We start from the raw sequence: 13,968 nt of genomic DNA on the forward strand, positions 1-13,968 counted from the left end.
TTGTAGCTTGGAGGGAAATAGCCCCTCCCACTGGGGGAGGAGGTGGGAGAACGCAGGTGCAGGTGCAGCCCTCGCTGAGGTGTGTTCTGGGCAGCCCTGCAGGGAGGCGGAAAGCACCATGCATTTGGTGGGGGGGCCCTGACCAAGTCTGGGTAGTGCAGGACAGGCTCAGGGAGGGGTGGGGCTGGCAACACGGGGGCCCAGACTTCGAAAGGCCCATATGCCTCCTGGGTCGGACTTGTAAATATTCAAATGTCCCCGCTCTCTGCACAAGGCTCTTCCACAGTCACCGGTAGGTTCAATTTTTCCAACAGCCGGTGAGGTGGGGGTCATCCCTGTTTTACAGATAAGGGAACAGGCAAATATTTGTCCCATTCGGTGGATTGCCTTTTCATGCTCTTAATAGAATCCTTTGATGCACAAAAAGGTTTTAATTTTGATGAAGTCAGTTTCTCTCTCTTTCATTGGCTGTGTTTTTCTGTCATATGCAAGAAATCATTGCCAAATCCAACGTCATGAAGCTTCCCTCTATTCCCTATATTTAAAAGAATTTTAACACCTAAACCACTGCTAAAATGCACAAGGCGTGCTGCTATATACCAGTTTGAGACCGGGTCCTCCTAAACTCCGTTAGAGGGATGCCTGGGTGGTGCAGTCGGTTGGGCGTCAGACTCTTGGTTTTGGCTCAGGTGGGGGTCTTGGGGTTGTGGGATCCAGCCCTACGGGAAATCTGCTGGAGATTCTCTCCTTCTTTTTGCCCCTCCCCCACACTGCACGCGCTAAGTAATAAACCTTTAAAAAAAATAAATTCCATTAAAAAATAATTTATTGAGGTGAAACTCCATAGCATAAAATTAACCTTTTCGAAGTCAACAGTTTGGTGTTGTTCAGCATTACTCACAACGGTGTGCCCATCCCCCTATTTTTGCCTCTGTCCTTTACGGTTTACAAACAATTTTCATATCTATTTTCTCCTTTGCTCTTCACAGTAATCCTGAGAGTGAGACAGAGCAGCAAGGCTAGCCCCTGTAACAGCGAGCTCTGCAGCCAGTCCGACCTGTCCCTTCCCTGGCTCCAGCGTGGGGCGGTGTTACGCCCTTGCAGGTGGCCCCGTTAGCCAGGCTCTGCATGCTCCCGCTTCTCCCTTGCCTGCAGCGTCTGCCTCTAGATGACCGTTACGTGGCTTTTCCACCTGCGCCTTTGGTGGCTGGTTATCTGCACTTCTGTGTCCAATCCCATCAGCACTCAAGGACAGGGCAGGCGTCTGCAGCATGAGCACTGGGGACTCACCGAAAAGCACAGGGTAAAGAAGGAGCCCTGTGGAGGACCTGTGGCCTTCTCGGGTGTTAAGGGTGAAGCCCAGAGAAGCAGAACCTCGCAGGCCCCGTGCACGGCGGGAGCCAGGCCCGGACCCGTTCCTACCCGGAGCTCCCTTCCTCAAACCCACCCTTGCACTTCTTGGAGGAAAAGGGACACTGCTCTCGCCTGAGCCTCACTTAGGTCTTCTTGACAGCCGCCAAGTGTTTACCTCCCCGAATCCTGAACACACCCAGCAGCATTTGAACAAACAGGCAGCCGCCGAGGCTTAGGGCCAGCGAAGAGCTTGGCTTTCCCACAGCTCGCACAAGAGCCAGGCTCCAGCCCAGGCCCCTAGAGCCCAGGGCTTTGCTGCCTTCCTGGAGTGGCTCATGCCTCCAAGCCGCATCAGTGAGCCTTTCCTGGGCACTGGGGGTTCATGGGTATCTCCACTCTGCCCTGTGCTGAGGCCACCAACAACGAAAACACCACGGAGAGAGCCAGACAAGTATGAGCAAAATCTGTCCTGCTTTGCAAGTCAGTGACTGTAACTACTTGTCTCATTGGTAACTACCAATGAGATCGCGGATGCCAGGAGGCCTCCAGACCTAAGTGAGAACCAGCAGTGACCCACAGCCAATAAATAGGTGACTTAGTAAGTGAAACTCGGAACCCATGAGTCAGGCTGTGGGCAGTGAGGGCCTCACCAGGCTGGGAAGGTTGGAGGAATACTGCACTCCCAGGTCCAGGCCCACCCATCCCCCTTGTGATTCTGACATTGCTTTGTTCCTTTTCATCTTAGGCTGATGACAGATGTTTGACATTATTATTAAACATTCATGGTTTTTAAAAAATGAATCATGGATTATTAGAACTAGAAAAGTTCCTTTCGTATCATTTCCCGCTTTTTTTTTTTTAAGATTTTATTTATTTATGTATTTGAGAGAGCTAGAGTGAGAGAGCACAAGCAGGGGGGGCAGTAGAGGGAGAAGCAGGCTCACCTATGAGCAGAGCTCTCAATGTGGGGCTCAATCCCAGGACCCCAGGATCATGACCTGAGCCCAAGGCACACACTTAACCCACTGAGCCACCGAGGTGCCCTACCCGCTCGGTTTTATAGATGCTTATGCTGGCCTGCAGAGAGGGATAGGGATGTGCCAAGGTTGGCGGGCAGGCAGAGTTGGGACTGGGACCAGCCACGAAAGCCAGCCTCCTGGGCCCAGTCTGTGGCTGGGGGAGGCCCACGGTCCCCCGGGATCAGGTCAGTCTGGAGCTGGCCAGGTACGGGCCCTGTCTCCTCTCAGACCCTCCTCATCACTGTGCTCCCAGGCTCCATCCATTCCAGCGGTGCCCACCCCGTGGGGTTTCCTGCCGAATGTTGCTCAACCTCTCACTAGACAGGGCCAGCAAGGTTAACCGGGTTAACCAGGAATGGATCTTTCTACCCCTTCCCCGCCAGCCTTTTCTGCCGTCCACTCCCGACCAACTCCGCAGTCCAGGGCACAGGAGGGCTTCCAGGAGGCAGCGAGAGCCGGGGTCGCGCCCGGCCTAGGTCTCTCCTCGCCCTGTAGAGCCGGCACGGGGCTCGCCAGAGCAGGTGACTTTCAGGCCCTCGGCCCCGGGGGCTGGGCGCCCTCGCCTGCTACCTGGGGACTCCGCCCACTTTCCTCCGTTCCCCGGGAAGGGGGCTGCCGGTGGGGCGGGGCCAATGGGGGGTAATGCGCGCGCACAGACACGGCGCACGCGCCAGGACCCGCGAGCCGGTAAGGAAATGACGACCTGGCGCGGGGCCCCGAGGCCGCCCCTGCCAGACCCCGCCCCTGTAGGGGCGCCGCCGCGGGGAGGCCCCGCCCCGCCAGGCCCAGTTAGGGCTCCGCCGGCCCCGCCCCCACAGAGGCCCCGCCCCCACCGGACATAGCGTGCGGCAGCCGGCCACGCCCCCATGGAGGCCCCGCCCCCGGGGAGGTTCCGCTCCACCGACCGCTCATTGCTCCGACCCGGCGGCTGGCTGTGGGGCGCCCGGGTGCTGTGCAGGCGGCGCTGCGCGGGGCGCCGGGCTGGGGTCGGGGTCGGCGGCCCCAGGCGCCCGAGTGGGGTACGCCCAGCGGGCCGCAGCCGCCAAGCAGCCATGGCGGAGGCCGCAACGCAGCATCTGGCGCTGCCCTCAGGGCTGCTGGAGTTGTGCGCGCTGCTGGGGCCCTCCCGGGACAGCCTCCGCGGCCCCGAGCAGGTAGGGGCCGGTGGGGAAACGGAGGCGGGGCGCGGCCGGGCGGCGGCTACGGTCGGAGCGCGGGTCTGGCCCCGGCATCTCGGGCGTCTGCGGGGCGGGGGCGGTGCTCGGGGCTCCGGCCAGGCCCCCCCTCCACCGCAGCCCGCCCGGTGCGGGGACCGTGGCTGTCCTGGCCGCGGAGGAGTCTCGGGGGTCTGCGGACTGGGGAGCGCCCGCCGGAGAGGAGCGCGCCCGCCAGAGTGGAGCGCGGGCTCGGAGGACGCCCCTCCAGGTGCTCCGCCTTCGGCCGCTCGGTCTTCGGGAAGCACACCTGGGCAGGGTGAAGGCGGCTGATGGGGGGAGGCGGGGGTGCGCCGGGGCGCCTGGGGTTACGTGGCGGAAGAAAGGATTTCATTCATTATCCCGGACTTACTGTCTCCTCGGTGGTGGGTGCTGTGCCAGGCACAGCATCGTGAGGTTTGGGGTTTTAGATGTAAGGGGCACTTTCAAATGTTCTGCATTTAGTCATTTTGCGATGAAACGTAGCTGTTTTTCTCGCTTGCAGAAAAGGCTGCCTACTCCCCCGCCCCGGGCCCTTTTCTCTTTCTCTGTGCGCTAGCAGCCAGAGTGACAAACCCTTTTCCCGGAAAGCAGTTTTGGACACTCATTCTCTGTGTTTCTTTACTGTGCCCCTGCTTTTTCTTGGTTGTGTAACCCAGGCTTTCTTTTGAATTGGTTTGTGGCCCTCTTTTTCTCTTGGTCCAGGATGTCCATATGACTCTATCTGTGGCATTTTTCTCTGGTTAGTGGTGATGCCCAGAGTACTCCGAGATTCCGGCTCTACCGCCCAGTTACCTGGGCAAGTCCTCATCTCATTCTGGACGACAGCAGTGAGAGGCACAGGAAGGCACCCGAGTATTTAGGAGTGCAGCGTAAAGGGTTGAGGTCATCAGGAGAAGCTAGATATTGCTAAAATTAACTGGATAAATGTCTCTTAATGTCTTGGTAGTCGCCTTAGCTTTTTTTTTTTTTTAAGATTTTATTTATTTGAGTGAGGGAGAGAGAGATAGAGCAGGAGAGGGGGTAGGGGCAGAAGGAGAAGGAGAAGCAGACTCCCCACTGAGCTGGGACCCACGACGACCCCGGGATCATGACCTGAGCAGAAGGCAGATGCTTAACTGACTGAGCCACCCAGGCGACCTGTCTCCCTTAATACAGAGCCAACTTCGATGGGTTCTGCATTTCCCTCCTCCTTTCTTACTCCCCAAATCCCGGTGATGTCTGCATCCCCTTTTGACTCTGTCTCCTCTGACCCTCATCGACTGAGTTATCTCCCTGCCTCTAATTTGCCAATGGCATTTCCTCCTTTTTCTTCTGATAGGAAATGACCTGGTTTCAGTTGCTTCTTGGGTGATTTCAACATGCGTGTTGGTTGCCCCAGTGTGAGACGTGTCTCGAGAGCAGGGTGAATAGCACGGTGGTGCTTTCCTGCCCCAAACAGGCCACGGCTTTCCCAGGCAAGTGGCAGTTTGCTACTCTGCATTTTAGTGATTACCCTTTTTATCCTACACGCTGATTCTGTTAGGGGCTCAGCAAGAGGTGGAGAGCAAATATTTGGAGTAGGAAAAAGGCAGCCTTTCGGGATGGATCCAACTTCCTGGACTGAGTCTCCTTTAAGGCCGATGTTGACGTTACAGTTAACTAAACATATGACTTCACTTGGCTACTTTGCTGTTATGGCAGTTCTATTTCTAACGTCTGAGGCTTTTTTTATAACTCTGAAAATCACCATTTCTCTGTCGTTGAGGCATTCCTGCTCGGTGACAGATGAAAACAAGCCTGGAGGTATGAGAAACATTCCACTTACTGGTAGGGTAGTAAGGAGTCCTAACTTTCCATTTCATTTCTTAGATGGGTGGTGTTTTGTGAGGGTAGTGACAAAGACTTGGAGAATACGTCCTCCCCATGGGAGGTTCTGGCTTGGTTACATCTCTCTCTACTCCGTGGTTGCCGTGGAGACGAGGCGTGGGGTGTGGAAGGATCCACCACTAACCCTCCGAGTGGGCCGAGAGCTCCGTGCCTCGAGTAGCTCACTGGCGTAATTCTTGGTGTGAAGGCAACATTGTAGCGGTTCTTGGTGGACAGCGCCCGGCTTTCGGTTTCTAGAGCAGCGCTGTCCACCAGAACTTTCTGAGTGATGACGCCAGTGTTCCTCATCTGTGCCATCCGTGTGTCGGCCACTAGCCACACATGGCTACCAGGTGCTTGAGGCATGGCTAGTGCCCCTGAGGAACTGGATTTTACACTTCATTGAATTTTAATTTCAATATCAATAGCCACGTGGCTATTAACGGTGGTGGACAGCAAGTTCTAGAGCGCTAAACAAATCTGTTTTCTGTTTTATTTCACGAATGATGGCCCATCCTGTGTGAAGATCAGTGCCGCTCTATAATCTAACAGAAATAATCTGTGGGTGCGCCTGGGTGGCACAGCGGTTAAGCGTCTGCCTTCGGCTCAGGGCGTGATCCTGGCGTTCTGGGATCAAGCCCCGCATCAGGCTCCTCCGCTGGGAGCCTGCTTCTTCCTCTCCCACTCCCCTGCTGTGTTCCCTCTCTCGCTGGCTGTCTCTATCTCTGTCAAATAAATAAATAAAATCTTAAAAAAAAAAGAATAAGAAATAAATCTGTGATGCTATCAATCAGGGTGCGTGTGTCTCACTTTTTTAATTAGCTCTGGTTTTTTGGACTGAAATGGTTGTTCCCGGGGAGGGGTTAGTAAATCAGTGTGGGCGAGAGAAGAGCAGGAGTGACTGTCCCCAGGCTGTGAGAACAGACCTTGTCTTGCCCGTAGGGGAGGGGCCGTTGCAATGCTCTGGGATCCAGGACTGTGCGTTCAGGAACTTACTCTGATGACACAGTCGGACACGTGCACGTATGTATGGCAGACACTGTTCACCGCTGCCTTTGCTCAGGTTGTGTGTGTGACGAAGAAGAGATCACGCCAGCTGTCCCTCGGTAGGGCTGTTACTGAGTCGTCCCCGTGTGGCACCATACAGCTGTGACAGGGAATCAGCCACCCCATATGCTGAAGTGGAGAAAAAAGCTAGTGGAACCAGTAAAAGGAGATGATTGTATGTAGGGGGTCAAATCATATTGATATATACGCACGTAAGAAACGGGAAGGCTGTAATCTACGCTGTGCATAGTATTACCCACCCTTTCGTGGAATTAGGGGGAAGGCCTTTCCTTTCTATTCTTATTTATTTTATTCTTCCTGTATTGTCGTTAGCTTTTAACATGAGACTGTATTGCTTATCCAACCAGAAAAGACGCAAGGACATACGTTCGGTGGAAAAACAGATGTGTGATGTATGGCCAAATGCCAAGTTGGCTGAATTTAGGCCATCTTACTTTAAGGGACTAGATAAATGGCGGGGCGAGAGGTAGTCTCCTGCCGTTAGCATGACGACCGCATTCCCTGCGGCATCCGGACTGCTGCGCTCTAAGAGGTCGCGGAGCGCGAGGATGTGAATGGATGAGCAACCTCCGCTGAGAGCCGTCTGCTGGCTGAATGTGGGGACACAGGGAGACCACACAGTCCCCGGCCCAGCCCGCCAACAGCTCTGAAGGTGATAGAGTACAACGTGGAAGGCATCAGTGCTCTAGGTGCTGAGCCAGGGCAGGGGGAGGCGGAAGGAGGTGCTCTAGGAGGTGAGGAGGGAGGAGGCAGAAGGAGGTGGGGGAGGTGGAAGGAGGTACTGTAGGAGGTGAGGAGGGAGGAGGTAAAGGGGAGGTGGAAGGAGGTCCTGTAGGAGGGAGGAGGTGAAGGGGAGGTGGAAGGAGGTGAGGAGCCAGGGGCTTGATGGTCTAGAAGAGGCGCCTTGTCCTGGCTGCAGGTGAGGAAAGTCTCCCTCCAGGGGGGGTGGAGGGGGGGTCCCTGGTGAAGAGGAGGAGCGGGGAGGGGGTGGGCACGTGTCAGGTGGAGTGGAGAGCAGGGAAAAAGCACAGCATTGGACCATCGGCGCTTGTGTCTGGAGACCGAGAGGTTCAGCGGGGCACGGCTTTGGGGGCACCCTGGCTTTGGAAGCAGGCTGGCCTGCTGCTCAGGCGTACGATGCGGGTCGTCGTCCTGCCCTGTGACGTAGCACACGTGTGCCACATACATGGAATACGTGGTAATAACGGTAATGTATGGAAACAGATTCCGTTTTCATTCTGGTGGAGGGACGGAGATGGTGTGTGAGGCTGCTTTGGACCCATCGAAAGGTCTGCAGGGGTAAAAAGCTGGTGCCAGGTGGCAGGAGCCACTGCCCATTGGGGCAGGTGATGAGGTCACATATGTTCTGTTTTTTAAGATTTTTATTTATTTATTTGAGAGAGAGTGAACAGAGCAGGGAGAGGAGGGGGCAGAGGGAGAGGGAGAAGCAGGCTCCCCGCTGAGCAGGGAGCCTGACCTGGGGCTCCATCCCAGGACCGAGATCATGACCTGAGCCGAAGGCAGACGCTTCACTGACTGAGCCACCCAGGCGCCCCCCCTTTGTGGAATGGACAGTGCGGGTGGGGCGCCCTGGGCCGGGTGGGAGGAGGCGATGCCATTCTCATGGCAGAACCCTTGAAGGATTAGTTTGTGGAGTCTGTAGCTGCTCTAAGTCCCGGGGTGGGTGGCTGCTTGGTCTGCAGGTGTGCAGCTGGGCTGGCACTGGGGCTGCTTTCAGAGACCTTTCTGCGGTTGGTGGCTCCGAAGACCCGAGGGTCACTGTCTTTATCACAGGCAAGCATATGGGCGGAAGCTTGGGTTTCAGGGAAATCAGCAGGAGCTTAATTTTTGAAGCTGTGAGTTTAAGGGACCCGCCAGGTATGTCTGGAGGCAGCTGGGTGCGGTCTGGGACTGGCAAGAGGTCTGAGCTGGCAGTGGGACTCTGGGCGCCGTCCCTAGGTGAGGACACCATGTGAGTGTGGAGACTGCCAGCCAGGCGGGGCACTTGAGGAGGGGCAAGGAGTCAGCCCTGGGGGGGTCACAGCCTGGAAGGAGGGGTCTGCCGGGGCCCTACCCAGGAGCGTCAGGGCAGAGGGGAAGAGCAGAGGGGGGTTTGCAGGCAAGGGGCCGGCTCCACGCTGTGCTCACCGATGTGATGTTTGATGTGAGGAAGGAGCGGACGTGCATACTTTCATAGTTAAGTAGGTCCGAACTGCTGGATGGTGATAAAGTTTTAGAAAGGTTTTATAGAACTCAAGACGTGGTTTCCTTTCATGCCTGATACACAAAGATGTAAACATTATCCAGTACTATGGATTTCCCATGTTTGGTCTTTGTTCCCACTGGTACTAAACTTTTTTCCAAATATAAAGAAATTATTGCCTGAATTTAAATTATACAGAATAAAAATACGCTTTTTGAGTTTAGAGAGTGTATTTACTGATGGGAGTTCCTTGTATGAATCCTCTCAAGGGTAAGAGTTCCCCTTTGGCTCCACGATTCTTACTGAAACGGTGATGCTGGCTGTCCCTTCCCTGCCGGTGACAATTCCATTTCTCCTCGTGACAACGATGTCCTTCCTGATGCCCTCTCTGAGTCCCTCAGAGATCTTTGATTCCGCGCTGCCCACCCCACCCCGGCGTCCTCCCACCTTCCCACACGCTTGCCACCCAGCGAATCCTGCCCTTGACTTCTGTTTCTCCACTAGCTTGGAGCTGACCTGCCCGTTTCTCTGTCACGGCCTGTTGACCTCTTCTGGGAGCTCGGGGAGCAGCCCGGCAACTGCCTCTGCGGAGTGGCCCGTCTCAGGCATCGTAGCTAGACAGAACGGAGGTCGGAGGCAGAGCCCGTGCTCTTTATATTATCTGGGGGAAGACTGAAAAGACAAAAGGTTTTGTAAAAATCGGGTTACCAAGTTAAAGTTTGAAAGTGTTCAGGCTGAATGACCCTGTTGTGTAGACCTGGGGTGACCGTTTGGTTGCTGGAGGAAGGGTGTGTCTCTTCTCTCTGAGGCCTGCAGTCCTTCTTCTCACCCCTCGGTCCGTGTCCCCAGGTCAGTGGCAACAGGACCACTGGCATGGGGCATGACGCCAGCACCCCATCTGTACTGGGCTGGACAGTATGCGGCCCCCCTCAACCTGGGAGGGCACTGGGGCCTCTGGTGTGGGGGCTGGGGTTGAGCCTTTGACCTGCGACCTTGCCCGCTTGAGAGGGAAGCTCAGGGATGCGGCGTTCGCTGCTGCAGTCCAAGCAGAGCTGGATGTGAACTGAGGTCTGCCTGTCAGTCCTGGGCTGGCAACTGCTGGGCTGTGTGCCCAGGGGCAGCCGGAGAGCCAGACCCTGTGCTGTGGGTGACTTGCCTGAACGCATGGCCTGATGGGTCCCTAAAAGCAGCTTCTGTGCGGTCCTTCCTGTCCTGGGCCACTGGTGGGTGAGGCCACACACACACGTGGGTGCGGAACCGGCACTCTGGCGGGTGGAAGGGGAACAGAGCGACAGTGGGTGCTTGGACAGAAGGTGCACAGCGGAGCAAGGGTGAGCGCTGTTGGCTTACGCGTATTACTCCCTTTAGGTGTCCCTGAAGCAGGGGGTCAGCAGCCCCTCTTCTCTCGATCCGGAGGTCCTGTCGGTTTTTGTGCCTCCTTTCGTCAGTAAGGAGGACAGTCCGACGGCTGGTGCCCCCTCTGCGACTCTGAGCAAGACCAGAAGGCGCTCCTTCAGAAAGAAGAGGGACAAGCCCAAAACGGAGCCCTGGAAGGGCCTCCCTCCTGAAGACATTAGTGTCCCCAACGGTGTGGACCTGCTTGCCCTGCCTCAGCTCTGCTTCCCAGGTATCCCCCGCCCTGCTTTCCCACCTCCCCCATGGTGCTTTCTAGAAACCAAGTCAAGAAAGGGTGACAGACGGGGGGCTGGTTACCCCTGGCAGCCCCGAGGCCAAACTGCAGGTCTCAGTTCTCTTAATCGTGGGGGTTTGGGAGCTGAAGGACGCGCAGCCCAATAGTGCAGCCCCCGTGTTTTGGAGAGCGAATCCCAGACGAAGGGCTGTCGGGATCGCCAGCACGGTTGGTAGAGTGCTTTCCAAGGATTTTCACTTCTGATTGACAGGCCTGTCTTCCAGAGGTCCGGCCAGTGGGTCAGGATGAGTCCAGTTAGCCTGCAGCATCTCCCCCCAGAGTGCACTTCCGTCTGGGCTCCCTGGCCCCTGTTTTCTGGGGACCCCGGGGCCTGCAGCCCGGGCTCACATGCTTTCCCCACCTGGCCTGTTCCCGGCAGTGGGTGGCCCTCATGTTTTCCACTGGTCTTTGAGAAACGCTGAGTGGCTGGTGTAGAAGACTGAGACTAGGGACTTCCCGTCCGTCATTCCCTGTCTGGGAGGTTCCATCGGGAATGCCTGCTGTCTCCCGGTCTCAGGGATTACAACCCGGGGACAGCTGGGACAACCCCTGCACCTGCCATGCTCAGAAATGGTCGCCTCCCCCAGGCACACCCCAGAGGGTTTGTCTGCGGTTGTTCTTATGTTCCTTCGCTAAATTCTGCAGAGCACAGAGGGTGGCTGAGAAATGGGCACCCACGGAGGGACAGAGGGGGCCACGGCTGGCTGGCGGCCCGACCCCCCAAGTGCCACAGCTGGCAGGGCGAGGACAGGTTCTGTAGGCCGCAAAGTGGGCTCACGGAGAGCCCAGCCTCGGAGGTGGATGCCACGGGGCCGTGCCGAGATTTCCTCTCCTTTCTCTACCCGCAGGGGGCGTGTACGTGGCCTCCGAACCGAAGGAGGACTGTGTCCACTTCCTGGTGCTGACCGATGTCTGCGGGAACAGAACGTATGCCGTGGTTGCCCAGTACTCCCGACCCCTGCACGTACGTGACCGCCGTGAATTCCCTCTGAAATCTGCTGGTGTTTATTTTTGCTGAAACACGCTTCTCGCAATCACCGCGATTGTAATCATTTTAGCGTGTGTGGGTCAGCGGCACTAAGTACACTCCCGCTGGCGGGCAGCCCCTGCCGCGTCTGGTTGCAAAAGACGTTCATCACCCCGGAAGTCCCGCCCCCGGCCCCCGGCCCCCGTTCTGCCCACATGGGTTTGCCTGCTTCGGACACCTGGTGTCAGTGGACTCAGGCTGCATGTGGCTTCTGTGTCTGGCTTCGTGCACTCAGTGGATGGGGTCAGAGTTCATCCACGTTGGGGCAGCAGCGTCTCTGTCCTTACGGCCGAGTCCTACCGCCCAGTGTATGTGAGCCACAGCTTGTTTCCCACATGTCCGTGGAGGGACATTTGTGTTCTTGTATGCGGGGTGACGACTTTGGGCTTCCAGAGCATGACTCGGCCCTCCCCCGCCCGGAGGGCCACGAGTGCGAGCCAGCCGGCCTCTCGGGAGCTCGCAGGGCCCGCCGTGCACCTGAAGAGGCGGGGTGACCCACGGCCTGTGTCCAGAGGGTTTCCAGAAGCGGCGGTGCTTTACCCCGGGGAAGTCCAGGAATCCCACACCGAGGGGGAGGTGGCTGCCCGGATGTTCCTCCCCACTCTGCCGTCAGAGGCTGGGCCAGCTGTGCTGGGAGAATTATCCCTAAGTGTCACCGGCATAAGGCTCAACTCGATGGGCTCTGTCCCTTCACGCCTATGGATGTGCCTCAGAAATCTGTGGCAGCCCAGCATTCTGCTGACGTCTGAGTGCGCGACCTCCGTGTCTGGACTACGCGTCCCCTAGACCCCTGGACTAGGGTGGGCAGCGGGCAGCGCGGGGAGGCCACCCCTCATGGCCGCGTGTGCGGGCTGCTGGGCCTGCAGTGTTGGCGGTCTGCCTGCTTGCCTGGGTTAGGTAGGGGTGGGAGACGAGACGGGGGCCGAGTTCCTGCCCCTCCCTGGCCAGCGCTTCCGGCAGAGACAGGATGGGAGGCTGGATTATTCAGGAAGGTGCTTGGGAGCCTGTCTGTGAAGTGATCGCTATGAGAAGTACATGTTATTTCTCTTATCCTTAAATACATTTTAAAAAGGTCACAGCCTCTGCTTTGCCTGTGACTCCCCCACTACACCTGGCTGCTGGGGTGTGCGTGGCCCCTCGCCCATCCTCTCAGTGCCTGCGTCGTTTCGGGGTGACTCCGGGCCCTACATGCTGGCCTCCCCACCTCCCCGCGTGCCCAGTGACCAGCCACGCCCTGTCCTGCGCTCCTGTCTTTCCGTGGACTGCACGCGCAGCCCCGCCCGGAGTGCAGACGGCACTGTGGTCCTCATATGCCAGCTGCCCGTGTGCTCAGCCCGGTGCCGACGACCCTCCTGCACAGTCGTTCATTTAATCCACAGCGAACGGGGCTGGGAACTCTCAGCATCATCCCCGTTTTACCGCTGAGGGAGCAGGCAGTCGCACAGGGAGGTGAGGGGACTTGCCTGGGGGCCCAGCACACTGACTTGAGGGCCTTGGTTCAATGTTGGTGGGTAGACGAATGGCGTGCCCACTGCTTGCCGGGCTCTCCCCGTCTTGCAAGACCCTCGCGTTCACACCATCCCCAGGTGGAGCTGTTATCACGGTCTGCCATCCCTACTGAAAAACCCCAAACAACCTTCCACGGGGGCCAGACTGTGGCCCTCAGTGATGCGCCACTCGTAAGCTCTGCAGTGGTCTGTGCCTTCTGGAATCTCGGTGCCGGTGGTTTTCTCCAGCTGAGAACCCCCCCTCCCCCCCGCCGACACACACACACATATGGCCCAGTGCTGGAGGTTTTTTCCTGTGTAAGCAGAGCCCATGGCCCCTTCTGTGTCTTACTGTGTTTTCACTGTGTTCCCATCTGGGGTCGGGACGTGTCATCGTCTCTGCCACCTCAGCACGTCACACACTGGGGGAGGGGGGCATCAGCGAGGACTGGGACTCCCAGTGACACAGAGGGGGCATCCACGCTGACTGGGACTTGCGGTGACACCGGAGGGAGCGCCGGCCGGGCGGTGGGGGAGCAGGATGCTGTCTGGGCCCCGGCCCTCTCGCTTCTGTCTGCAGAGGCCCACACTGCTGAGGATAGAAGCTGGGACCAGCTGGATCGGAGGGTGACACGGGCCTGTTGCTGTCTCTCCAGGACGAGTCGTGTTTCTACAACGGCAAGGCGCACTGGGAGCCATCCTGGCCGACCGCGGGCGTGGCTGGCTGCTTCGTACCCTTCGCGGTGTGCGTGGTCTCCAAGCTCCCCTACTACAACGCCCTCAAGGACTGCCTGTCCTGGTGAGCCCGTGCGGTGCCCGCGTGTCTGCGAGGCCACGCCTGGCGCTGGCGGTGGTGGGCGGGCTCTGGTTTGGTGATGGGAGCTCCTGTGAAGGCCCAGAGGCTTCCCAAGGTGGTAGCCTGTGGGGAAGGTCAGCCAGACAAGGGAAGATGAAACCAAACTGTGGGAAGTAAAATTAGTATGGAGGATTTTATGTTGTTTGGTTTTTTAAAAAAGACGTCCATCAGAAATAGCTCTTCTCCTGTTATCTGAGAAAATCAGGCTGCCGCTGCTGTCAGTC

General features: G+C 57.4%; 1 protein-coding gene across 2 annotated transcripts in view; it reads left to right on the forward strand.

Moving 5' to 3' along the window:
- Positions 1-3,287: 3,287 nt before the first annotated feature.
- The window catches only part of DENND3 (DENN domain containing 3), a 52,241-nt gene continuing 41,560 nt past the window's right edge, over positions 3,288-13,968 (forward strand). For both annotated transcript variants that reach the window (XM_048212411.2, XM_048212412.2), the window contains exons 1-4: positions 3,288-3,526; positions 10,053-10,311; positions 11,223-11,338; positions 13,545-13,687. In XM_048212411.2, the coding sequence (XP_048068368.1) occupies positions 3,425-3,526; positions 10,053-10,311; positions 11,223-11,338; positions 13,545-13,687 (620 nt within the window). In that variant the 5' untranslated portion in view covers positions 3,288-3,424. The remainder of the gene's footprint in view (positions 3,527-10,052; positions 10,312-11,222; positions 11,339-13,544; positions 13,688-13,968) is intronic.

This window comes from Ursus arctos, unplaced genomic scaffold, assembly GCF_023065955.2.
Source record: "Ursus arctos isolate Adak ecotype North America unplaced genomic scaffold, UrsArc2.0 scaffold_6, whole genome shotgun sequence".
Classification (NCBI taxonomy): Eukaryota; Metazoa; Chordata; class Mammalia; order Carnivora; family Ursidae; genus Ursus; species Ursus arctos.